Consider the following 27252-nt stretch of genomic DNA (forward strand, 5'->3'; position numbering starts at 1 on the left):
TCGAGCAAGCAAATGCTAAAAACATCCTGATAGCTTCCATACGGGCCACTGGTGCAAACGTCTCTTCAAAGTCAACTCCTTCAATTTGCGAATAGCCTTTGCAAACAAGTCTTGCCTTGTTTCTAATAGCCTGTCCTTCCTCATTCATTTTATTTTTGAACACCCATTTGGTTCCTATTATGTTTTTGTCCTTCGGACGAGATACCAGCTCCCATGTCTTGTTCTTCTCAATTTGGGACATTTCTTCTTCCATTGCTTTTACCCAATGAGGATCCTTACTTGCTTCTGTGAATGTTTCTGGTTCTATCATAGATAGGGGGGCAATGGCTTTTCTCTTGGGTGAGGTTGTTATCCTTCTTCTGGTCTGCACACCTTCATCTTTATCGCCAATGATCTGTTCTTCTGGATGGTATCTTTCTACATACTTCATCTTTGAAGGAGTATGAGACGGTTCTCTTTCCTCTTCTTCTTCTTCATCATCTATCTCTTCTTCTTTAGATTCTTCTTCTTCAATGAGAAAGTCATCTTCCTGTTCTTCAATTTCCTTTTCTGGAAGATCTTCATCAACCTTAACATCGATGCTTTCCACTATTTTCTTCAGTCGAAAATTGTAGCACTTGTAAGCCTTGCTCCGTGGAGAGTATCCAAGAAATATCCCCTCATCAACCCGAGAATCAAATTTTCCAGGTGAACCATCATTTATTTTTATGAAGCACTTGCTTCCAAATATTTTGAAGTACTTCACCGAAGCAGGTCTTCCTTTCCATAGCTCATAAGGAGTTTTGTCACAATTTGGTCTTAATTGAGTCCGATTCAATGTATAGACAGTTGTCCCTACTGCTTCCCTCCAGAATTTAGGTTGTAGGTCTGCTGCTAACAGCATGGTTCTTGCCATTTCTTGGACAGTTCGGTTTCGTCTTTCAACTACCCCATTTTGCTGAGGTGTTCTGGCAGCCGAGAATTCCCTTTTAATTCCATGAATATTGCAGAACTTACTGAACTCATTTGATGTGAATTCTCCTCCTCTGTCTGTTCTGAGACACTTAATTTTTGAATCTTTTTCGTTTTCTATAAGGGCTTTTAGATTCTTAAAACACTCAAAAGTTTCAGATTTATACTTTATGAAATATATCCACATCATTCTAGTATAATCATCAACAAATAACACAAAGTACCTTTCTCCTTGGAGTGCTTGATTTCTAGTTGGCCCACACACATCAGCATGGATGATCTCCAAGGGCTTTGATGTACAGTGTTCCTTTGTCTTGTGGCTGGTTCTGGTCTGTTTTCCATGTTGACATGGACCACACACTGCTTGCTTTGGTTTGGACAACCTTGGGATGTCTTGTACAGCTTTGATTTTGCTGATATTGACCAGATTTTCGAAGCTGGTATGTCCAAGTCTCTTGTGCCACAACCAACTCTCATCTGCCTGACTCAAGTAGCATTTGTTTTCCTGAATTTTGTTCAGAACGTAAATATTGTCTGGTGTTCTCACTCCTTTTGCCACAAGTTTCCCTGAGGCAGAGTTCCTTATTTCACAGTCTTTGGTGCTGAAAACAACCTTATGTCCTTGATCACAAATTTGGCTGACACTCAGAAGGTTGTGTTTGAGTCCGTCAACCAGCAGAGCATCTTGAGCTTTTCCTTTTCCATTGATCAAAGTAACTGTTCCTCTTCCTGCAATTTTGCCAGTTCCGCTTCCAAAGGACACATTCCCTTCCTTTTTGCTCAGTGAGATAAATTTCCTTCTGTCTCCTGTCATGTGTCTGGAGCATCCACTATCCACAAACCACTGGTTTCCATTATTTTGCGCAAATAGAGCCAGGCCGCATTTGTCCATTGCAGAGATCTTGCTACTCGTCTTTCTTCCTTTGAGTGGGCAGTTTTGTTCATAGTGTCCATTATTGTAGCAAAAAGAGCAAGTCAGATCAAATTTAGTCAAGGGATCGAATGAATTGAAGGTTTTGATTTGTCCCTGTCTTTTGGGAGCATATGAGTTGATTACTCGGTCCTTTTGTGTTGTCTTTTCACTTCTGCGAGCCATGCAGTGTCTAGCTTGGTGAACGAAGTTTTTACAGTGAAAACAGTGTCCAAGAAATATGGTTTTGAAGCAACCACGGTTTAATTTGCCTTCCTTTCTGAGAATTACTCCTCCCTCGTCCTTTGGATTTTTGATGGGCCCTTGGTGGAGTACAGGTTTGTATTTGCTGTAGTGTCCATGATTTGACTCCACATTCTTCTTTGGAATAACTCTTTCTTGATTCTTGGAATCTGGGATGCACTTTTGATAAGATACTTTTTCATCTTTTGGGTTGCAAGAAAGTGCATCGGCATAGCTTTTCGCACTATTCTTAGTGCTTGAGGATTCTCCCTTGAAACCTATTCCAAACTTATCATGTTGAGGTTTTTGATTTTTCAGAATAGTATCAAGTATTTGAGAGCTTTTACAGCCCTTTTTAATTTGCTCCAACTCCTTTCTCAGAGATACTACTTCGGCCTCACGTTCTTCACAAGTCTCTTCTTTTTCCTTAAGCTTTGTTTCCAAGAGATCTTCTCCCCTTCTTATTTCCTCGTTTTCCACTTTGAGAGAGATAATTTTGTTCCGTAGTTTCTCGTTCTCTTCAATGGCACTTATTAACAGTTCATCCACATTTCCTTCTTGCCCCGAGTCATCATCATCTGTGAGTGCCATGAATAATGCTTCTTGGCTTTCATCATGATCGCTTTCCTCATCTGATTTCTTTTTGATGACCATAAACTCATCCTCATCAGACTCATCTTGCTTGGAGAGAAGGTTTTTCTTATTTAACCCTTTCTTTTTGTATGTCATTCTTTTAGAATTTCTTTCATCATCACTGTCATGTTTATTAGGACATTTTGCTGCATAATGACCTATTTTACCACATTTAAAACAGATAAGAGGATACTTGCCTTTAAGCTTAGATCCTCTCTTCAGCTTTCGTACATATTGAGCCAATTCGGATTCCACATCTGACTCATCACTACAGTCATTCCTTTCTTTCCCTTTCTTTGACTTTGAGGCCTTGAATGCTGCATCTTTGGAGCTAGGACCACCTTTCCTCATTTCATAGGCAGTGAGAATTCCATGGAGTTCATCCATTTTGAGGGTGTCAAGATCCTTTGATTCTTCTATAGCACTTATTTTGGAGTCAAATCTGTCTGGAAGAGACCTTAATACTTTTTGAACAATGGTACTTTCTTCAACTTTTTCGTCCAATCCTTTCAGCGAATTTACCACTTCAACTACTCGGAGGAGGTATGCTGCAATGTCTTCTTCATCTTCCATCTTCAAGCTTTCAAATTGTCTTCTGTGAGTTTGAAGCTTTGCCTTTTTGACTTTTGAGTCTCCATCGTACAAGCCAACTAGCTTCTCCCACATTTCTTTGGCAGAGTTACAGTGCATGATTTTTGTAAACTTGGAATCAGTGATTCCACTAGTGATGGAGTTCATGGCCTTTGCATTTGCAATGTAGGCTTTCCTCTCGTCTTGGTCTGTTGGAAGAGTGGAAGTCGCTTGGTATTCAGTTTGACAAAAATGCCAGACTTCAGCTCCAAGGGACATTAAATAGTAAGTCATTCTTTTCTTCCAAAAACCGAAGTTAGTGCCATCGAACAGAGGAGGTTTTCCTGATGTTTCATGATTTCTCATCATGGTTGCTGATCCTTCTTCAAGCTGTTAGGCTAGAATGAAGAAGCCGGCTCTGATACCAATTGTTGGAAATACTGAGAGGGGGGGTGAATCAGTGTTTCTTACTTTTCACTATTGTTTTACTAGTTAAAAACATATATGTTCAGAACACAAACTAAACAGCAGGAATAAATGCTTTTATTCATATAACTGTGCAGTAAAATAAATACAATAAATAGATGTTCACAATCTGTTGCCAAGCTCCAACTTGGACTTTGGTGAGGCTCCAACCTCTAGAGCACCAACTCTATTTTGCCAAGACACCAATCTTGGACTTAGGAGCACCAACTCCCAAGGACTTCAATCCTGTTTAATTCAGAGGCTCCAACCTCTTTGGTATACACTGGTGTGCTGCTGCACTCTTTTTAGCTTCCACTGCATCTGCTGCCCCCTTTGCTTCTGCTGCTTCCACTATCTCATACTCAGGTTATCCCCTCTGCCAACAACCACATAGGTTCTCTGTTTTTGCTGCTTTTATATACTTCCATGCCTCTGTCCATTCGTTTCTTCTTTCTCACTGGCTTTTTGACTTCCTTTCTTCACAGGCTCTTCAGCTTCCTTACTCCGTAGACTCTTCGGCTTCCTCAGCGCTTGCTTGCCCTGTCAGTTACCTCTGTTTATCCAGGCTTTATCGGTGCTTTTAATCACCCATCGGAAGCCACCACCCGAGCGTTTTATCAACCATCACTGAGCACTTTAATCAACCCGCCACACTTATAGACATATATAGAATTACCATAAAACCCCTCATGGCCATATATAACCATATAATATCAATACACAGAACTAACATAAAACCCGCTTAACTCAATGTACGCGGATCTCAAGGATTATAATTCCGCCTTTATAAATTTCGGCAGGTCCGGATTTCGGCGGTCTCCATAAACTCTTAAGCCCTGACCTCCGACGAGGTGCGGACCCGATGCCCTTTTAGACTCTGTTTTATAATATTTCGGCTCCAATTATCGGCGATGTCACATATCGCTTCCCCCGATCCTTCCGACGCGATCGCTCCGATATGCCGATTGCCGATTAGATCTCCGCCGTTCATTATTCTTTCAGATCGGACGGTCAGCGCTAAATCGCATATCGCGTCCATTGCAAGCCTTTACGGACCCGACATTACTTTATGCTCCCCTTTATAATGGTTTGGCTCCGGTCTGTCGGGGCATACATTTCGGTGGTTGCGAAATGCTCCACTCCTCCGATGCGATATTGATTTCGGACCCGAAATCCTTATCCGCTGCACTTCATAATACTTCGGCTCCGGGATTTCGGAGCATACACTTCGGCGGTTCCGAAAGGCTCCACTCCTCCGATGCGATATTGGTTTCGGACCCGATATGGGTCTGGACCAATCTTAATAAGAATTCACGTCCGCCCAATGTTCCGTTTAATGGAGCATATATATGGCATATATATATGCTCTGTTCCATTTGCTCTGTTTGCTCCTATATCTCCGTTAACTCTGTCTGCTCCATTGCTCCTCTTCTTTGGCATATATGTATGGTCTATAAGTATGGCTCCGATAGCTCCTCCGATGGCTCCTCTTGCTCCTGTAGCTCCTCTGATGGCTCCTCTTGGCTCCGATATGCTCTGTCTCCTCCTCTTGAATATTGCCATATTGACATCAATGACAATCTGTGTCCAACAGATCAGAGTTGCAGAGGTTTGGGCAGGGTCCATTGAGGTGTCTTCCTCATGGACCATTACCTTGCTACAAGGGCCCATAGTTTTCAGTAGCAGGATGGATCAGTGTCAATGATGCAGTCAGATTCTAGAGTGACAGTTGCAGACTAGTTGCAGTCAGGTGCTGAGGAGTGCAAAGCATTGTTGACAATGGAGCAAGAAGCTCAGTAGTAGAGTCAGCAACAGTGCAAATTCCTTAGTGGACAGTGCAGAGGCTAGTCGCAATGAGATGCTCAGAAGACAAATGCAGCACAGAGACACTATTGATTCAGTATTTCGAATGCTTCTTAGTTGCAGTTGCAGTAGAAGCAACAACAATAGAGAGGGAGCTGCAATACAAATGCAGAGTTGGCAACAGCATAACAGTGTTAGTGACAGCACAGATGCAGCATCAAAGTTGTGTAATAGTTCGTGGGCAGTGGCAGTGAGTTACAGTGGCCGACATCAGCAGCGTGACAGAGGGTGATACAGAGACAGGGTGTTGTAGCAGTAGTGCAGCACTAGAACACCTTCCTCTCTAAGAGGGAGTGTTAGTTTTTGTAGCATCAGAGGTGTTCTAGTCTTGAAACTTTGTGGAGAGGCTAAAACACAAGATTTCTCCATAACCCAGAAATTGTTTCTGATAATTCCACCTAGAAGTGTCACAATTAGATTATTAGCCTATTTTTTAAATATTTCCTAAGTCTAAACTTAGAAAAAGGGGTTAATTAATCAGTGTTAATTGAGAAAGGTGTGAATCACCTAGAAACTCACACGGATCGACTCGGAAATCATCTTAGCCCTTGATTAAGTTTTAATCTTAGTCGTTGGAGTCCCAACAAACGATTATAAGAAGTCAATGGGTAGATGGAGAACACACACTTGAGATCGATTTCCTTGGGCAATTCGATCCTCCAGAGAACAACAGCAGTTGCTAGAAGAGTTTGAGCCAGAGAAGGGAAGCAAAGACAGAAAAGGACAGGCACAGTGAGTCTGAAGGAAGAGATTCTAGTTCTGAAGAGTAGCTTGCAGAGAGGCAAAAATAGCCACAAAAAGGCTGATGCGGGGACTGCGCAGAAGCCCCTAGAGGCAATTCGATTTTGCTAGAGAGAAGTTGGGTTTCCATTCCAAAGGTCGGGAAAGTGTTCCAGAAGGCCGAAAATACAGTTTCTCAGTCAGTGGCAGACAAGACGACTTGAGGAGCAGTTGTTTCAGGCATAGTGAAGAAGGCACTGCACTAGGGTGACGCAGGCCTGCGCAGAAGCTATTTGGGCGGCTCACTTGGAGTTGGCAGTCAGAGCCCGGATTGCTTGTGGGGTGAGGAAAATTCCTCACTAGATTTTTTGCCAGTATTTTTCTCTATAGGATTGCCAGATTTCGACATCCAGATGTACTCAAAATTTCTCACTATTGCTTAATAATAAAAACCCTCAATTGTTGTACCGGTTTTCCCAAGTTGGGTTTTTCCGGGGACTTTTGTCCAAAAATAACTATGTCAAATTTGTGTGTGTGTGCCAGTGTTTTCTCAGATTCCAGTTTATCTTCCGTAGAATTTAATTTTGTGAAAATTGTAGTTGTAAATTATTCGTTGTTTGTGTGGGCAAATAAACTGTTAATTAATTTATAGTTAGAAGAATAGTTTTCTAGTATTTATATTCTATAAGACTTCATCATGTACTTCCAGGAATCTTACCAAGATCCCCTTTCCTGATATATGACATCATATTTTTATCTTATGACTATTCAAAAAGTCTTGTAGAAAATTCTTTGTCTTCAATCAATAAGATATGATATATCAAACTTCTTGAAAGATGACTTGCATCTTGATAGTGCAAGGTTTAACTTAGAAATTACTTTGTCATTCACAACATCATAAATGACTTTCTTGATGACTATAGATCACGAGAGAGTTGCATCACATGACTCCTTTCAACATAATAGACTTTGATGGTTCCTCATAGGATTTTTCTGATTTGAGGCATGATCTCACTTACATTGAACTAGAGATCACTAGATTCAAGGGAGAATTTTGATGCAAATCTTAACATACACTTATATTAAGTCCTTGATGACAAGCCTAAGAATGTTGCTAAAGGAAATCTTGATCCTAAGCAAATTTGTAAACTCAAACAAAATCACAAGCATACCTCATACTTATAGCTTTGCTACCTTTGGTTCTTCTTTTCATAGGCTCGGCTTCAAGGTATCGTTTGAGCTATAAGTATCCAGACTTCTTCAAACTTGTTGAAGCTTCTCGAGCTTGGTTACAGAGACTCATATTCAACCATGCTTTGTGACTTCTTGTCTAGTGAACGGGGTATACTTCAATAATCAAGGTGTAGTCGAAACAAAGGTAATTTGACTACTTCCTTCAAAATGATACTAGATCGGCTTTTCATGAAAACGAGATTGCTTCAAGAATCTTGACATTTAAAGAGGTACGAACCTTTTGTTTTGCTTATACTGCTTTTTCAACACCTTGAATAGGACATGAGATACATTTTCATCTTTGTTGGCTTTTACATTGATTGAACCGACTTAGCCTTATTACAAGACCCATTTATAATTTTTGAGATACCTTATGACCTTCGACAGTCTTATTGAATCTGAAACAAGGGCATCTCATAACATAAATTGATCCCCTTTTTAAAGCGTAACTTGATTGGTCTAAGGTTTTTTGGAACTGAGGAATTTTTTTCGTCCTCTGAGACTTTGCCCTATTGCAAAACATATACATTAATGTATTCCACAGAGATTCAGATATAATGAACCTTTGATCTTACAAAGATAGGACATAGACTTCGGAAGTCTGATGACTTGGGATTTTTTAGCCTTCCTCGATACTTCTGAGGTCAACTTTTGTGACCTATAAAACAGACCTTGTACTGAGCCTTAGTCTGAGATACTTAACGTATCTTTGGTCCATTGATCCATCCAAAGAGATAAGCTAACTAGTCTTCATACGAACTAGGGCTAGATAAAAGATGACTTCGAACTAGCGTTGCTCTTCAACCATAGCTTTGATTCCATGTTGAATTTTTGCATGGTCTTATATACTGATAATTCCTTTTAGCGATTTAATCCTTTTACACATTTATTTCATCCATGAATTCATCATTAAGCAAATTATACAGAATACATCCAAAATACAATATTTAAGACAGTGAGATCATAAAGAAACAACCACACAAAGAACACAAAGATTTACCATGGGAAAACCCATATGGGGAAAAACCCAGCAACCCTTTTCAATATAAAATTCTTCAATTCAACAGAGATACATCTACATCAACAACTAGGTCAAACCTGATCCATCCTCCTAGTCAAGTCAATCTGCCCACTAAAGAGTTTTGATTCCTAGTCCAACAGAGATTCATCCTTCCACAATCCAGCAGAGATTAATCCTTGCAATGATCCTTCGCTAGCCTCCATAGATCGCCTTAGAACAGTTAAGCAAGCTATCTCAAATATGTTATTCAATCTACCTCAGAAATGCCATACAAAGTGCCTAAAAATGTCATTTTTCTACCTCAGATATGCAAGCTTGCTTGGCCTTTTGGAGGGACGAAGTGGTGCCTTTATATAATATTTCATGAGATCGAATGGTGCCTCTTCGTTGGAGCCGACCTGAGCTATTTGGAGAGCCTATTTTGTTGAGAATTTCAATAGGGCAATGATTATGACTAATTATCTTTACTTGATAAATGCTTGTGATATTCTTTTACTTATTAGCTTTGTTATTATTATATCTGTGAATCATCAAACAGCTACCAAAACAAGAAGAACAAGAACAAAGAATATAGGCTGCAAGTCAGGGCCAAAACCTCTCCACTTGAGAGGAAAACCCGCAAATCCCTTCTCTTCCTTATAGATTCTTCAATTGACGAATTCCAAGACCTTAAGACTGACTTCAGAACCCTCCAAGACCAAGACCAACCTCTCTGGATGATGTGCTAACCCTGATCCTGTCAAACCTAGTCAAATCTCTTCCAGTAGCACTTCTTCAACCTCCAATTGCAGAAATTTCAGCCTCTACTGCAGATCTGAAATTTTAGCCCCCCATCAATTGTTGTTGCCACACTTGTGAGTTTTGATATGTCTTACCCTTGGTGACCTTTTCTTGACCTACTTGTCTCTTTTTCTCCAAGATCAAACTTGAAGATAGAAACCCTAGGTCTTGCTGCAGAAACCCTAGTTCTCCTTAGCACGTGTGAGAGAAAATAGCCCAAACAAAAGATCCTCTTCATCCTCTTCTTCCTTCGTCGCCTTCTCCTTCCTCTTCCTTCAATAGAATGAGTGGTGAGTGGATGTGCTTCAAGTAGAACAAGTCCTCTTTTATTTATAGGCTTCTTCATGGGTGGACGTGGCTCTTCCTTTAGGCCGACTTGCCAACTGCCAGGTCGACTTGGTCTTGGAGGGTATCTTGACACTTTAAGAAAAAAATAATTTCCTTTACAAGTTACAATGTGCCCGATGGGGTCTTCAACTTATGACAATGACTCTTTTGACTTCTTGACCTATGACAAACCCTAGAAGCACTCAATGGGTGCTTGACCTATAAAATAAAAGAACTTGAAAATGAAACTCATGCTCCAAAATAATAATAATAATTTTTATTTCATTTTATAATTTACAAGAATCAAAAATACATTTCATACTTATGAAGACCGAACCTAGTTACACATTTTTCAATAGATTTGACTAGGAGGAGGCCGACTTTACATTTTGGAGCCAAAAACTTGAATTTCAAAATTTTCAAATTTCTTTCTTTTGAAAGTCCAAATGGGACTTAAAGCAAACTAATTTTCTTTTTGACTCTTAGATTTTAAAATATGCTTTACAAATTCATATGACTGAAGCATACATTATGAAGGCCAACCAAAGTTAAAAATTCAATAGCAACTCCCTCGCTAAGAGAGTGTTAAGAAGTGCAGCTTGGGAGGTACACCGTACTCCCACAACCCTTGGGGTACTCGGTTTGTGTGGATTTGACCCATGAAAAAAGTGGTTTTGTGGGCAATGTACCCAAGTGGTGGGCTTTGGGCAGGAGATGTGGGCTAAAGACCCAAAAGAAAAAATCGTTTATTCTATTTGTTGTGAGAGGGCACCATTGATGAGCAAATGGGGGCACCTAAGGTAACGACAGAAAACTATAAATCGAAGTGACCTATGGTGAGGTAAAACACACTATCAATCTCATCTCAAGAAGCATATTGAGTCTCGCAGGAAGACGTGGAAGCTAAGAGGGAGCCGCAGCTTGGAGAGAAGCAAGTTTCTTGGTTTATCCTGTGTTTGTGGAAGGTCAAGTCTGCTCAGCAAGCAAGGACAGACTTCTGATGTGTTTTTGTGCCCTAATAGGGCTTAGTTCAGGCCGAAATCGGCAAGGAAGGAGCACCGAAGTTCTGATGCCCTAACGGAGGTCTGAACTAGCCAATTTTTTCCACCAAAATTCTCTGTTTTGGAGGTCGTGTCTATTCTATGCATTAAGGAGAGGGTCGAGACCCTGACAGAGGCTTAATATGCCTAAGTTCAGTGTACTGTGAGGGTCGAACTTCCTCAAGAGGATGCACTGAAATTTTGTGGTTTAGCTCACCCTAAAGGAGGTCAAATAAGCCTCAGTTTTGGAGTAGAGACTACATTTTGTTACAAGTAGAGGGAGAGCAGTGTAAAGGGTTGTATGTTGGTGTGGATGACTGGTATGCTGAGGTAGATTGAGTGTTGACGTGGATTCGTTAAGGCCTGTCCAACAAAGTAGTGTTGGATAGCAGGTTTTGATGCCCATTATACAGTCACCCTGATGAGCTAAGGGATTGTGAGTTGATAGCAGATTTGGAGCTTATTGTGCAATGAATTGAGGGAGCAAAATCATTGTGAGAAAGCAGACTTGTATTGGAGTTGATATGTGCCTGTAAATGCAATTACATAGTGAGCAGTTGATGTGCAGAGGTGTTGGAGCTACAACATTCTTTTTGAGTGTAGATGGCAAAGGACCTGCCAAGTGTTCAACACAAGTGGATCGAAAGTACTGTGGTCAATCGCTTCTTCAGCAAGTATGTCAAGTTTATTCTTTTTCTTAGGCAGATTGAGAGTCAAACATTGTTGACCTCAAGCCCTAGTTATTCCTTGTATCAAGGCTAATTGTAAGGGCCATGATCCCTAGTATGGGAGCCCTATGTTTGTTGTATTAAAGTTATAATATAAACAAATTTTGGATCTGCATAAATCCTTGTGTACTTTGTTGATTCACTGTTGTTACATTTACGCATTGCAAAGTGCTTGGACTTGTGTGTATTTCAGTGTGTTTGTGATCACGTTTTAGACATAGACCTGATTTTGACGTACTACGAAAAATCAACATCTTCATTGTGGGAAGACAAAACAATAATCTGGAAAATGTCGAACACAAAAGCAGGCTAAAGAGATATTAATTATGGATGGATAAATTCTTGGAGATGGAATCGACAGGTAAAGAAATTGCATCAATATTACTACCTAATCAAGAAAGAGGTAAAGACACAGATAAAAACAAAAAAACTAACAAGCACATATTTCAGATAATTTTGGGCATGACCCAAATCTAATTCTATGTGTGCTCTAAAGTTAAAGATGGTACTCTCCACACCTCAAGGAGTGGGGCACAATGATAAAAGAAACTCTCCTACGCCTTTAAATGAGGGAATAACTTGAGAAATGGAAGATGGTTAGTTGTAAACCAAAACCCACCACATTATTCAAATCAAGTTGGTTAGTGGTCATCCAAAACCACCACATTGTTCAAGGCAAAATGGTTAGTTGTAAGCTAGAAACCACGACATTATTCAAAGCAGATTGGTTAGTGGTCATCCAGAAACCACCACATTATTCAAAGCAAATTGGTTAGTCGTCATCCAAAAACCATCACATTATTCAAAGCAGATTTGTTAGTGGTAAACCATAAAACACTAGTTTCCAGAATGAACTATTGAAAAACTTATCACCATGCACTTGGGGGGGGGGGGGGGGTTTGAGGGGCAGTGTATCAGATATCAAGCTTCAAGATTCAAAGTCAATCAAAATCAATCTATTATTCATTGCAAATGTTCAACCATAGAAGTTATTCACTTTCAGACATCCAGATGTTAGCAATTTGTTAGGCATATCTTTATCGAAGCTCCATTCAGAAATTTCAAATTGAAGATGACAAACGTCTTTAGTAAAATTATTCAAACTTGTGATTGAGAGGGGGAATGTTAGACAGTGAGTCCCTGGACAATCACAAAGTCCAAGACCACACTAATATGAATCTTAAACCTGATCTTTGATGAGGTGTTGTCATGATCCACTGATGAGTTATCAGTGAGATCTAGATCTAGAATGGTCCAATTCATGTACTATAAACTCCTATCTTGAGGTCAATGCAGAGAGTATGAGAACAGCTTAAGGCCTTTTCCACCACTTCGCTTCTCTTGTCTTCCTTGCCTAATTTTTAACAATTGTTCCAAGGAAATAGAAGAACACAGGTTGAAGGATTAAGAGACAAATTAGTCTCCCTTGGTTTCTTTGAACCCACATCCATCTCTTTGTTGGAGAAAATGTAACTAGGTTCAGTCTTCATAAATGTAATTTTGATATTTGTACTTATTCAAGAAAAGAGAAATTATTTTTGTATTATTTGTCAATGAGTTTCTTGCTCATTGAGAATAGGTTAAGCACATTTTGAAGTGTTTCTAGAGAGTCAAAGTCAAAAAGCAATTATGAAAAGACTTTTTGAGGGCATGTTATATCATGTAAGTCATCATACAAGGTCAAGGAAATAACTCCAAGCGTGGTGAAATCCTCTCCTAGCACCAACAAAGTCTACAAGCAGCAAAAATGATGAATAAATGTTGAAATATAATGCAACTACAAGTCGGCTTTAGGGACAGTCATGTCGGCTTCAAGGAGGAGGGACAGACCTCTATAAATAGAGGCTGTCCACTCCTCATTTGGACACACACACATCTCTGAAATCCGCAAGGAAGAAGAAGGCTTAAAGGACGAAGAAAAGGTGAGAAAAGGGGCTACAAGGACAGCGTTACAAGAAGGAAGAACAGCAAAGTTAAGGGGCTGCTTTCTAGGGTTTCTGCAGCCACACGTGCAAAGGAGTAAGGGACAGACTGCGGCCAGATCAGCAGCAAAAGTGCAGTGACATATCATTTATGGTTTGGGCTAGAAACTAGGCTAATAAAGGTCTCCTACTCCAGCATTGAAGGCAGCCTCACAAGCGAAGGAAGAAGAGACATAACCAAGGAAGAAGAGGACTGTTTCTAGGGCTAGAAACAGTCACACGTGCGAGGAGCAGGAAGGGCTTGACAGCAGTTTAGGGCAGCAGCATAAGAAGCCTAATTCGGATGTGCAGTTAGGTCTACAAGGTATCCCAAGGTCAGCAAAGAAGGTCCTCCTTATAGCAAAGAAGAGGAGCCCTAATATTCTAGGGTTTCCTAACCTAGAGGACAAAGTGTCGGAAGAAGTGTCGGAAGATGTGCCAGAAGTGACAGTGCAGAAAGAGGAAGGATTTGACTCATGCTTGGAGGAGATCTTAGTCAAGGGTCTAGGGTTTGGCAGTTGTTCAAATAAGAAGCTTCAATAAGAGAAAACTTACAAAGGGTTTCCCTCTCAAGAGTGGAGAGGGTTTGTCCCTGGCAGAGAGCCAAATTTTGTGTTCTTGTTATTTTGTTTTGGTAGCAGTTTGATGAAGCACACACATATGCACTAATAAGAACAAGAAGAAGTATAAGCTAACTAAGAAAAGGTAAAAAGACTTCACAAATTGTTATCAAGTCTCGGAGAATCACCAAAACACTACTTTGCCCTAGATTCTCTAACACTCTTTTCTTCCAAGGATTTGTTACTCCTAGACTCCGTTAGCCCTAGAGAAAGGCACTAGTCTTATCTCTCATGTCATTTCTTAAAACCTTAAATCATTTTTTTACTTGTTCCAAGGTAAATTAGGGTTTAATTATAGCAAAATCATATATTCTCAGCATTTATTGTCTTAGACATTATTGTCCTTGGGTTACAGTTTGTTTGGAATGCATTCAAAAAGCAAAAGAGTCATTTTAATAATGTGCATTTTCAGCCCAAAATTAGGGTTGAAATCTAAGGTTTAAGTGTTGGTATATGTTTTTTAAACCATAGAAAACCATTGTAATTTATTCCCTTGTTTCCTCATAATTTTAGCCCTCATTTGAAACTTTATTATCATATTTTCCAGGGCTAAATTTTGTTGCTGTCATAAACTGTTATATTGCTGCAATTTCTATTTTCTCAAGCTAGTTATGATAGCCAAGTGTAAATTCTTGGGTGTGTGTTTGGGAACCTATTTTGAGCTTCTATTGGTTGACCTAGGCCTTTAGGAGAGCCATAGGAACCTTTGAACTCAAATCTGAAAATTACTCTTAAATCTACTTCAAACCCTAATTTCCTATCTTTATCCTTTGGTGGAAAGTCATTGTAGAACCATTAGGGGGCAGTTAGCTTACATTGATTGGGTTATTATGATCCCTAAGATCTACTAGGGGAGGCTCCATTGTGTTGGATTGTGCCCATCACTAAAACAAGGGGAGTATTCTCTAAGGTGACAGCGGTGAAACTCCCATTGTTGCAATATTGTCACTTACTGAGGCTTTCCACTAAGGTGCTAGATTTTGCTGTAACAGGATCAATTGGGTGAAGCTTAGAATAAAACTACCTGGTTCAACAATCCATTGCTATAAAAGGTCATCTTGGAGATCTCTTGAGTCTCAACTGATTTCGATGCCCTGATTTGCAATTTTGTGCCCTTAATTTGTTGAATCCCTTAACTAATTGCCATGCCTTGCAACTACTGTGCAGTCATGGAAGCGCCACAAAGCTTTTGTGCAAGTATAGGGCATCAGGTTTAAATGGGTGCCTATCTTCAGAGACAACCACAACTAGATAAGTAAGTTGAAATGATGTTTATAGCTGGGATTAATTTAATTTAGAAGCCAAAACTGGCTCATATTTTTTATTTGGGTGCTTTCAGAAACATAGTACGGATGAAAGACTTTTGTGTGTAGTAATACAAAATTAAAAGACAGTGACATCTACAAAATAGGTAGGCAGGCATACACAGACTGCAAAAGCAGTAAGGGCATTACACAAAAGCTTGTGGCAAAGATGATCATTCATTCAAAAATGGTATCAGAAGAATAATAGGCATAGATGAGCTAGATTTGTCAAACTACCTACAAGTTGCATCCTATTAAACATCTATTAATGCAACCTTTAAAACATTACAAGGTTAATTTCCATCACTACTTCCCTCCAGAAACAGTTCCGTCAACAGGAATTACCTGGAGGAGTGCCACAACAAAGGCTCCGATCATCAATATGCTCCACATCTAATCCAATAAACCAGGATCCTAGAGAGACATCTTCATTGGCATATCTGTGCAAGATTTGCCTGTCAAATAGAATCACAAAAAAAAAGAAAAGATTTTATCAGGCACCCTTCCACTAACATTATTAATCTAAATTCTAAAGCTAATCTGAAAATGGCACGAATATCACAATGGTATCATATATAGCTCACTGATTTATGGAGATGTAAGTGGCCAGATCTTTGGAGATCACATATAATTGTCCAGTTGCATGTCTGAAATATTTATTTCCCTCCTCACCAAATTTCCAATATTCAGGCTCACGGTATTTTGCACCTCTAGACCAATCCACAATACAATTCAGATATGACAATCAAGGTCTGAACACCAGAGAATTATCATTTGGATCAGTTTCACAATAAATACATTACGTACTTCTGAGCAAGAACTGGCCCTGACTTCATACAGCCTATGTAAACACGTGGTTTGGCACGATGGCGTGCTAGAGTAGTACCAAGAATACCTGGAGATGTAAAAATAATCAATGAATGAGATTATCTTTCATGGTCACTTTCAATTGGACCAGTTACAGAACAAACTAGACAAGATATGATCAAGCCAATTAAGCACCAAAAATCAGGTACTACCTAAATTAACATGTATATCATCATCAACTTTGACATAGAAATCTGAATCCCACTTTGCTACTGCTGTTGCAAAGTATATTAGTGTCTTCGTAGACAACTCATGATAACCTTCAATGTGGTTCTGTATAAGAAATTGCAGAACTGCAATTAAATAAAAACTGGCAGAAGATATAACAGCAAAGAACCACCAAGTAGTTTAAGAATGTACAACTACAAATGATCCAACTAAAAATTGCAAATGTGCGCAGAGCACACCATACTCATTGTTGAAAACTGAAACCCACCAGCCTCATAAAGTCTCGATGTTGAGCATCCTCAGCATCAATAGCACGGTCTAAAATACCCCCAGGTGTTGCACTGAACCATGAAAAAGCGTAACCATGCAAGCCTCCACATCAACTATTAACTAGCGGCCCATTGCACATAATAAACAAAAGTAAAGATAATTCTAACCTAAGGGTAAAATACCTGTGACCAATAACAAATCTTATTACAATTCCTTTTTCCTTTTCAATCTGGTGAATTTTTTCTCCTGCCAAACATACCAGGGAAACCAAAATATGAGTTCTGAATTCAGAATTTGCACAACTGTTATTTGACTCCAAGTTTTCAGCCACTGCACCTTGGGGCATCCATGTTTCACGAAGTGAGTACCGTCGTTTACGGCTACTGAATGCAGTATTGATTCCAATGACAATAAAAGCTTTTGGTCGTTCCTCTGTTTTCTCGCCAACTGGCTTGATCAATACTGGAGAACCATTCAGACTAGATGCTTGTGCAGCTCTAGCCGCTGCCAGCTCCATTTCCAGTGTTGAGATTGTTTTATCTAGTGTCCTGTATAACTCACCAGATCAAACCATAGTGCTCGATGCATGACTATGCAAAAGGATATTAAAGATTGCAAAACTATGTACTCTGAAGCCTCAAGAGTCAATTAGGCGAGGCTATTACCAGTGAAAGCAACTTACTTGATTGCATCATGAGTCTTGGATACTTGACTAAGTATGTCCTTTGCCTGCACATTGGTTTTCTTCTAACACAGAAACGTTTCCCAGTCTAAGTACAGTGTCATTAAGAATCAATAAGTAACCCAGCCAGAAATAGCTGCAAATCATGAAGAAATGACAACTTACATTTTTTTTCTCACAGTCATTCACAAGTTGAAGATGCCGCTCTTTATGTTCTTTCTCAGCATAAGCCTCAGTTTCTTCTCTTGAATCTGGAACAATCCACGTCCTACAATTCCAAGACAAAAAATGCAGAAGCAGTGCACATAAATAGAAGCCCTTGAGGTTTTACATGAATATTGACAACCATGTGCATATATTCTAGTGGTTTTAAAGAGACCGGGAGAGGAAATTAACTCAGAACTTTCCTAGCTGCTTTCAGAGTCACTTCTAAACCAAGGCTACAACATCTATACACATTCAGAAATGATATGCAAATATATATCGACAAATGTATTAGAAATTTATCACATATAGAAGATATCCAATTACTACAGAGGCTCATATATCTGCAGTTCATAGTCATTAAATCTCACTGGACACTTCATATAATTTTTTAAATTAAGCTGAAAATATTCAAACATCCCTGGCAATTCATAAAAACTATAGACAATGACTGCACCTACACATGCAGAGCCCTAAAAGCGCACAAGGGAGTTTTATGGTTCTACCATCAAATAGATCAAATGACTGCATTGCCAAAGGTCTTGAGGCACTTCCATATTTTAATATTTATTTCAAGTACTACCCGCATTACAGTTAGAGATTGCCACAATATAAAAGCATTCAAATAAACTTTCATCTATTTTCTATGAAGCTTGCACGTAGCCCATAGCTTTCCTTCTGTTCAAATTGTACTGCAGTGATCACAAAGTATGCCACAACTGGACTTATTTGGTTTTGAATATTATTCTTACTAGCAACAACCAGAATGAATAATGCATAATCAGACAAAATGAAATGAATAACTAATCATCTGATGTGGGTTGAGCAGTTGTAAATCCAAGCCAATATTGGGTGAAATCGCCCATTGGCAACCTCTTGGTAAACACTATCTCTTAATAAATTCTACTCTGAATTTGAACTCATCTTAAGGGTAACTGCTTAAATCTATTTCTTAGAATATTTAGACACTTAAAAGTTAGTTAAGATCATCTTAATGTATGTTTAAGTAAAAGTGTGTTGCATTAATATGTATTTGTAGTTAAGTAATCCGGTCCATGATATGTTCTAGACATAGAGTGATCTGACAATTTATATTCTCCTCAATACTAACAGCTATTGATCCGTGGCTTGATACTTGATTGGTCCATGATTTCTATCTATCTAAGGAGCATGGAGGGTCATTTGTTGATGATCGATTGTGAGAAACTTTCTTCTGTACAAATTTTTCTTTTGCATTAATAAATTGTCTCAAGTGGCCACATTAGCTAGGGCAACGAACTACTTCCCGCTTAGAGGGTTTTAATCGCATAAAACGCTGGTGTTATGATCTTTGATCGAGTGGCTATTTAATGTGTTTGTTTTATGTAGAATACATTATTTTCCCAAACACTATTGGGCTTGCTCACACTCCACTACAATTCAAAATTGGCTTCAAGTGAATAAGTACTACTGTTACAAAATCCAAACCACTTAAGCATTCTATATCAATAAAATTTGAACAATCATAAATGCTATAGGCAATCCCTTATAGCACACTCAACTCACCAAAAATTGCCCAATACTCACTCCATACAAAATTTGTCATATATATATATATATATATATATATAAACCAACTATTGTCTGCAAGATTTTGAAAACTAATTGTTGCCTCAAAATCTAGCAGGTATTGTGAGTGGAATGTTGATTTCTGGTAGCATTGGATGTGCTCTAAGCCTCAAAATTTGCAGGGAGGCTAGAACACATGTATTCTAGAATTCCCAGAAATCGTTTTGGGAAATTCCACCCGGAGACAGTTTTATTAAATAATTAATTATTTTTAATGGATGCCTAAGTTTAAACATAGGAAATTAAAATAATTAAAGGGTATTAATTAAACTGGGGGTGAAACTTCTAGAAGAAGATGAGGATCAAGTCAAATTGATCTGAGCTATTCATTAGAATCTAATCTGGGCTGTTGATTGATCAACGAGAGGATTATAAGAAGAGGCTTGATGGGCATTTGGAAGACACATCAGGTGAGAGATTAGAGATCGGTTTTCTCAAGAGAACAGTGCAACAATTGCCGAAGAAGGTGATCGAGGAGATTTCTGGTAGTAAGGGGCAGGGATAATTTTCCGAAGGAAGTTTTCCTGATCCAGAGTGCAAGGCAGAGAAGACCGAGGGTAGTCCGGAGAGCCAGGGCTGGGCCACACAGAGGCAGCATAGAGCTACACTGTGGCAGCGCAGAGCTTCAGAGGGAGTCTGCATTTCTGCTGGGGAATAGTCGGGATCTAGTGTCAGAGTCGAGGTGTGAGATCAAGAGGCCAAAGGGCCAAAGTTTCCAGCCAGCAGAGGATCGAGAGGAGGTGCAGCGCAGTCCCAACAGCAGTGACACAGTAACTGAGTGGGTGTGATGCAGTACTACGCAGAGACTGCGTAGAGACAGCACAGAGGCTCATCTCCGGCGCAGATCAGTGTCAGATTTCCCAGTGACAGGGTGAAATCATCTCACTATCTTTTTATCCAGTTAGATCTCTATATAAGATTGCCACTTTGGGCATCTGAAGGATTGTACTCAGAAATTACTACATAATAATACAAGCCCTCAGCTGTTGCACTAGTTTTCCCACATTGGGTTTTTCTGGGGACATTTGTCCAAAAATAACAGTGTCACTTGTTTGTGCTATTTCTTTCTTGCTCAGTTCTTGTTTCTGCATATTATTTAAGTTGTGAAGGTTGCAGTTGTATTTATTTCGATGTTTACCATATAATACTGTAAATAACTTGATTTAGTAGGAGAAACATAATCAGTTGCTGCATTAGTGATTTAGGGATTCTGAATTTTCATAAGGTATCAAAGCGCATGTGAAGCAAGAGAGCAGACCGAAAGAGCCCAGCGTTGAAGAGAAGGAGGGAGACCAAAGTGTTGTGTAGGCAGCAAATCGAATCCCCAGAGGCATTGCGCAGTTCAGGCCAAGAGGGCAAGATTCTCAAGGAGATCTCTCTCTGAGTGAGTTGACAGAGAGGTAAGAGTTCCAGTTTGTGATTTGTCAATGGCAGAGGGAGCAGCACACCCGCAGATCCAGCGTTAAGCAGTCTTCAAGTGAGACGCAGTTTTCTGCAGCAGTTGTTGGGGCATAAAAACGTCAGAAGAAGGAAGAAGACACTTTTTGAGGGAATTTCTTCCTTAGTGAATTCTAAGCCAAGATATTCTATTTCTCAGTTGCTAAGCAGCAGTAGCAAGGAGCAGATCTGCTAACTCCAGCAGGAAGTGCGTAGGCCAGCCTAGCAATGGCGCAAAGGAGAGAGGGGGCAGTTTGACTTTTTGTTGGCAGAGATGGCAGCTAATGCGCTGAGAGATCAAGATCGGTTAGACGGAGCATCCAACTATATGATCTGGAAGGCTAGGATCTCCTACCTTCTGGATGAGCATAATCTCAAAGCCTATGTCAATAGTGTGGTAGCTGAACCTGTAGATGTGGATCCACTCAAGAAGTACAAGGTTGAGATGGCGAAGGCCAAGCGGTTGATCCTCGACGGAGCGAGGGATCATGTTGTATGTCACATTGTTGGCAAACGGACAGCCAAAGAGATGTGGGATGCCTTGGCTACGTTGTATCAGGGATGTTTTGAGCAGCGAAAGATGTAAGTTGGCAGTTGTAGGGTCATCACCTCAGCCTACAGAGATGGGGAGGTTGGCCCTGAATTCAGTCTCAGAAGAATGGCAAGTATTTGTCCAGAGTATCCTAGGCAGAGAGAGATTGTCAAATTGGGAAGTGATGTGGGCCGCTCTTCAGCAGGAAGAGATGAGGCAAGACTTAGTCAAGTGCAAACTTTATGGCAGCAGCAGCAGTGGGACGAAGCCCAAGGAGGAGGAGGAGAATGCAACCCTTGAATCAAAAGGGCAGCAGGAGCAGCGGAGGCAGAAGAAGGATGTCTCAAAGATCAAATGTTTCCGGTTTGGTGAATTTGGTCACTACGCTACACAATGTCCTCTCAAGAAGAAGGACAAGGACGAGAAACATGATCCACAGGCTGCAACCGCTAAGATCAAGGAGGATGACTTTGCCATGATTGCCCAGATACCTCCGGGGAGAGGTGGGGTGAGCTAGTACTATAGTTCTAAAGAACTGTAGATGGGCAGGATCCTTGAGGAGTCCACCACTTGGATCAATACCTTGCTACGGGAGCCCATATCAGAAGTAGCAAGATGGACCAGTGTCAGGTGGTGCACTCAGGTGCCAGAGTGACAGATGCAATGGTTAGTAGTAGTCAGATACTAAGCAGCGCAGAGCTAGTGTTGGCAGCAGTGCAGTTGGAACAGCACAGAGTCAACAGCAGCGTAGAGACTTCAGTGACAGCATAGAGGCTAGCAGCAGTCAAAACTCAGACAATGGATGCATCATACTGAACACAGTTGGTTTAGTATTTTGGATGTTTTTTCGTTGCAGTTGTTGCAGAAGGCAACAACAATAAGTTGGAGCAAAGTTGCAATGCAGATGCAGTTGGCAGCAGCATGCATTCAGCAGCAGCACGAATGCAGCATTTGCGCAGTGGTTGGTGGGCAATGATGTCAAACACCAACAGCACAGAGGGAGATGTTACAGAGTCAGGGTGATACTTCAGCAAGTTGCATTACTAGAGCACATTCCTCGCTAAGAGGGAGTGTTGATTTCTGGTAGCATCAGATGTGCTCTAAGCCTTAAATTTTGCAGGGAAGCTAGGACACATGTATTCCAGAATACTCAGAAATCGTTTTGGGAAAGTCCACCCGGAGATAGTTTTATTAAAATAATTAATTATTTTTAATGAATGGTTATCTAAAATTAGGAAATTTAAATAATTAAAGGGTATTAATTAAACTCAGGTGAAACTTCTAGAAGAAGACGAGGATCAAGTCAAATTGATCTGAGCCATTGATTAGAATCTAATCTAGGTCGTTGATTGATCAACATGAGGATTATAAGAAGAGGCTTGATGGGCATTTGGAAGACACATAGGGTGAGAGATCAAAGATCAATTTTCTCAAGAGAGCAGCGCAACAACTGTCGGAGAAGGTGATCGAGAAGATTTCTTGCAATGTGCAGGGATAATTTTCCGGAGGAAGTTTTCCTGATCTGGAGAGCGCAAGGCAGAGAGGGCAGAGAGTAATCCGAAGATGCAGCGTTGGGCCATACAGAGGCAGCATAGAGCTATGTTGTGGCAGCGCAGAGCTTCAGAGGGAGTCTATATTTCTGCTGGGGAACAATTGGGATCTAGTGTCGGAGCGGGGTGTGAGACCGAGAGGCTAGAGGGATGAAATTTCCAACGAGCAGAGGATCGAGAGGAGGTGCAACGCAGTCCTAGCAGCAGTGACGCAATAATTGCGTGGATGTGACAGAGAACTGCGCAGAGACTACGTAGAGACAGCGCAGAGGCTCATCTCCAGCACAGATCAGTCTCGGATTTCCCAGTGACAGGGTGAGATCATCTCACTTTCTTTTTGTCCAGTTAAATCTCTGTATAGGATTGCCAGTTTAGGCATCCGAAGAATTGTACTCAGAAATTACTGCATAATAATACAAACCCTCCGCTGTTGCACCGATTTTCCCACATTGGGTTTTTCCAGAGTCATTTGTGCAAAAACAACGGTGTAACTTGTGTGTGCTATTTCTTTCTTGTTCAGTTCTTGTTTCTGCATATTATTTAAGTTGTGAAGGCTGCAAATGTATTTATTTTGATGTTTAAAATGTAATACTGTAAATAATTTGATTCAGTAGGAGAAATATAATCAATTGTTATAGTAGTGATTCGAGGATTCCAAATTTTCACATGGAGCTTACAAGACAAGAGCTAGACCAAGGGACAACAATATGATGCGTGACCCAATGTCATTGTTACTGCTCAAACTAACAGGGGTCCTAGAAGGGGGTCCTAGAGGGGCAATTGTTAGGCCAAGGGCAACAATGGAGCAATAGCCCACTGTCACCTCAGCTAAAGCTCCCTACTCTTTACAAACTTTCATCGATGGGAGGAGACCCAGTATGAAGGGAATCACCTAGATAAATGAGTCAATAAAGGAAAAGGAGTGATTCCTAAAGGCCTATTCACAAGAGAGACTCAAATTGTGGTTTGCTTGCTTGAACAACAAGGTGTAAGGCTCTCTTAGAAGGGCCAAGGGAGTTTCAAGGGCTAGGTTTTGCAAATAAGCTTTGTAAAGGGGGTACCGAGTCCTAAAAACCCTTGTAAAGACTTGGTTTCCAAATGGTCTTTGTGAGATTATCTTCGAAAAGTTGTGGGACCACACGGGACCAAGTGGACCCAAAATTAGGTCAAGAGGGATTGGTCACTCAAGGAGGGGCTTGACCTAATTGTGGAAGAGAAGAGGATCAACTGAAAAATCTTCTTGTAATAGAATGCAATGATCCAAATGAGGTCACTAGCCAAGGGAAACCTAGGGCAGGAAACGGTCCTCGAGCTAGGGCTTGCAATATCTCAAGATCCCACTGTCGAATTTGCTTCAAATTTGGAGGGCCTCTAGAGCAAACTCTAGCGCAACTGTGGACCAAAAATCAAAGCATTTGGATGGCTAGATTGTGAGATAATTGATTCCCTGGGTGTGCTATGTAGGCTAGACCTAGAAAGAAAGAGAGAAAGGTGAGAAAAATATGCTTTAGGGTGATCGCCTATGGAGCACCAGTGCCTAATCCTTTAGGAAAAATGGAGTCAAGACGATTCCAATGTTTGGGATGGTTTCACTTCATCAAGGAGGCCTCTAGAACATTTTCACATGACAAATAGGGTATGAGAAAAACTGCTTCAAGGTCTCTATACTTCAACGTGCAATATGTGATGACTTGTCAAGATAAAATTTCAAAGAAATATCTCTAGGAACATTCACTTATTCAAACATGGCCCATAACATGATGCAACGCTAATAAAAGACAAATTTATACCCTTTCATCCAAGAAAAGCAACGAAATTTCAGCCTAGTATAGCGAAAATCCCAACATCATTTATGTGACATAGAAAAGAATGACAAAATAGCATTAAAAGAGCACTTACATGTGAGAACAAGTATATCCAATCATCATCCAAGCCTTGTAACAAGTATATCTAATCATCATCCAATCCTTGTATATCCAAGCCTTGCAACAAACATGTTAGCCCTTGTATTAGGTCTCCTAGATCTTCTGTAGGTCAGACCATGGTTGATCCCTTTGATTTCATCTCTAATCCTTTCGTCTTTGATAGGATTGGAGGACTTTTGGTGGACTTATTTGAGGACTTATGGTTTTAGAGGAACCTGCTTTTGTAAGGGTGATCACTAATGTAGGTGCCAGTGCAGCCCATGTCGCGTGTACCTGTGTCTTACCACATGGCTATGATCTATTTAATTGGTGGGTTGCCTTGCCTTTCGTGTAGTATCCCTCAAATGTTTCTCATACATGATCGCGTCATATGTAGCGATATTTCATGCTTCCCAAGGCAGATTATGTTTCCCAATGCAAAGTAGTCTCGGAAATTAAAAAGTCAACTTGGTTCCATATTGTAGAGTTGGATGAGAGGATGACATGCCACATGGAATTTTTTCTAATTGGTGAAGGCATGCTTAAGCTATGGTTGGTCAAAGCTAGTCAACAGGTACCACAGGTTTCCAAGTAGAAAAATAGGGGCAATGTTGGGATATTTTTTACATGCATTACATCAAAAGTGGTTTATAGGAGGAGAGTAACAAAACCCATGTTTTAGTTTCATAGGTACCTCAAGGGTGTTGGAAATCTTTTGTTTGAGCATGATGAGGTGGCTTTGACAAGGGTGATATGGCAGTGCAGTGGACTTTTGAAACTGATAGGGCATATAGCAAGTTACTAAGCAAATAGTACCTCAAACAAGTCGAACACTTGGCCAAATTAGCTAGGCATTGGAGAGCTAGATAAAAGGTGGCAAGGTCGAATTACTATGCATGAAATGTCAATTCAACTAGCTGTTAAATGGATAAGATAGTTGTTGGAAGGTCAAACAAGGACGTTGAAAGCATCTTGGACCAAAAAGATAAGGTTGTGGCCAAAATTATAGTTGTTGTAAGTCAAGGATTGAGTCTTCATCAACTAGTGTGAGTTACAAGAAGGTCAAATTGATTTCCAAGGAGCTAGTCAAACTTTCGAAGTGGAATGTTGTGTTGAGAATTCAATAGGGCAATGAATATGTTAATTCTCTTTACTTGATAATTGTTTGTGTTACCTTTTACTTATTAGCTTTGTTCGTTATTATTCCAAGGTGCAATACATCAAACAGCTATGAAAACAATAAGACTATGTTGCAGGAAACGCCTAAAAAGGTGGCGTACCAGTACAGGGGACAGCCCGAAACACCGAAACAGCCTTGAAACGCAACGGAAACGTTGTTGTCCTTACCGTATGGCATTTCATTATTTCGAAACGTTGTATGGTATGGCCAACGACGTTTCGGCCAACAGAAAGGCGAAATTAATTTATTTATTTGTTACTTTTTTCGGCCAACTCAAGGGGTGACGAAGGGCGTGGGCCCCTTCTACCACCCAAATGTCCAGATTCATAGCTCTCTCTTTCTGCTCTTGATATTTGTGCTAGTGGTGGTGCAAGTGCAACTCCAACTACCAGTAGAGTTGCCTCTTCTATTGAACAAGCATCTTGTTCTATCTTTGCAGATGAGGATGAGGAGTTTTATTAGTAATGATATGTTAATGTAGCCATAATTGTCTTTAGCTCATGTTTTGTTTCAGTTTTAGCACATATAGCCTCACATATAAAGGTTGATTTTGGAGCATTGGATGTAAAGCCTCATCTATAAAGGCTAATTTTGGATCTTTGCATCATGTAATCATATGTTAGAGTTAATATAAATTTGGGTTTCCTTCTAAAATGTCATTTATATGTCTCATTTTTCTTTCCTTGGAAAATAATGTGTTATTTAATATTGACTCTATATATATGTGTGTGTGTGTGTGTGTGTGTGACATTTAATGTGTTATTTAATATATATATATATGACATTTCGATCATGTTTCCATTTCTGGGGGTCGCGTTTTGGGCCATCCCCGTTTCGGAAATTTCTAGATGTTTCGTGCAACTTAGCAATAAGAATAGTGACACAGTATATAGGCTGCAAGCCAGGGCCAAAACCTCTCCTCTTGAAGGGAAAACCCGTAAATCGCTTCTCTTCTTATAGATCTTTCAATTGACGAATACCATGACCTAAAGACTCAGACAAATACCCTCCAAGATCAAGTTTAACACGGCCTCCTACTGCAATATCTTCGACCTCCCAGTAGATCTGAAATTTTGCCCCCCCAGGGACTGCTGCAACTATTGTTGCTTCTCTTGGAGACTCTGATCTCCCTCTAATAGCCTTCCTCTTGACTTCGCTTGCCTTGTCTTGAGTCTTAGGGCTAATAAGATGCCCTAAGAGACCTTTGCTTGCCTTCCCTTCTCTTCTTCTTCCAAGATTGAACCACAGAAGATCCCAGCGCAAAAACCCTAACTTCGATCTTCCCTAGAGAGATAGATAAGACCCAAAACACTTTGACTTCTTTGATTTCCTCTTCTTCACGCTTTCTTCTCTGAATTCCTACTTCTTCTGCTTCTTCGCATAAGAGATGAGTTGGTGATGAATGAAGGACGAGTTCCTCTCTATATATAGGCTTCTTCAAGGGTGGATGTGGCTCTTCATGTAGACCGACTTGACAGCTC

General features: G+C 40.2%; 1 protein-coding gene across 2 annotated transcripts in view; it reads right to left on the reverse strand.

The window, feature by feature from the left end:
* The window catches only part of LOC149219095 (beta-1,6-galactosyltransferase GALT31A-like), a 127339-nt gene that overhangs the window by 50348 nt on the left and 49739 nt on the right, over nucleotides 1-27252 (reverse strand). The window contains exons 2-10 of one of the 2 annotated variants that reach the window (XM_089384256.1): nucleotides 17522-17624; nucleotides 17357-17421; nucleotides 17011-17222; nucleotides 16857-16920; nucleotides 16673-16745; nucleotides 16389-16509; nucleotides 16177-16264; nucleotides 15954-16079; nucleotides 15715-15824 (exon numbers count right to left, since the gene is read on the reverse strand). In XM_089384256.1, coding sequence (XP_089240382.1) covers nucleotides 15715-15824; nucleotides 15954-16079; nucleotides 16177-16264; nucleotides 16389-16509; nucleotides 16673-16745; nucleotides 16857-16920; nucleotides 17011-17222; nucleotides 17357-17421; nucleotides 17522-17624 — 962 coding nt within the window. The remainder of the gene's footprint in view (nucleotides 1-15714; nucleotides 15825-15953; nucleotides 16080-16176; nucleotides 16265-16388; nucleotides 16510-16672; nucleotides 16746-16856; nucleotides 16921-17010; nucleotides 17223-17356; nucleotides 17422-17521; nucleotides 17625-27252) is intronic. The other variant, XM_089384257.1, reaches the window with a different exon arrangement.

Source organism: Pinus tabuliformis, chromosome Q (genome assembly GCF_031772625.1).
Source record: "Pinus tabuliformis cultivar Carrire ecotype Pingquan chromosome Q, CPIR1, whole genome shotgun sequence".
NCBI lineage: Eukaryota > Viridiplantae > Streptophyta > Pinopsida > Pinales > Pinaceae > Pinus > Pinus tabuliformis.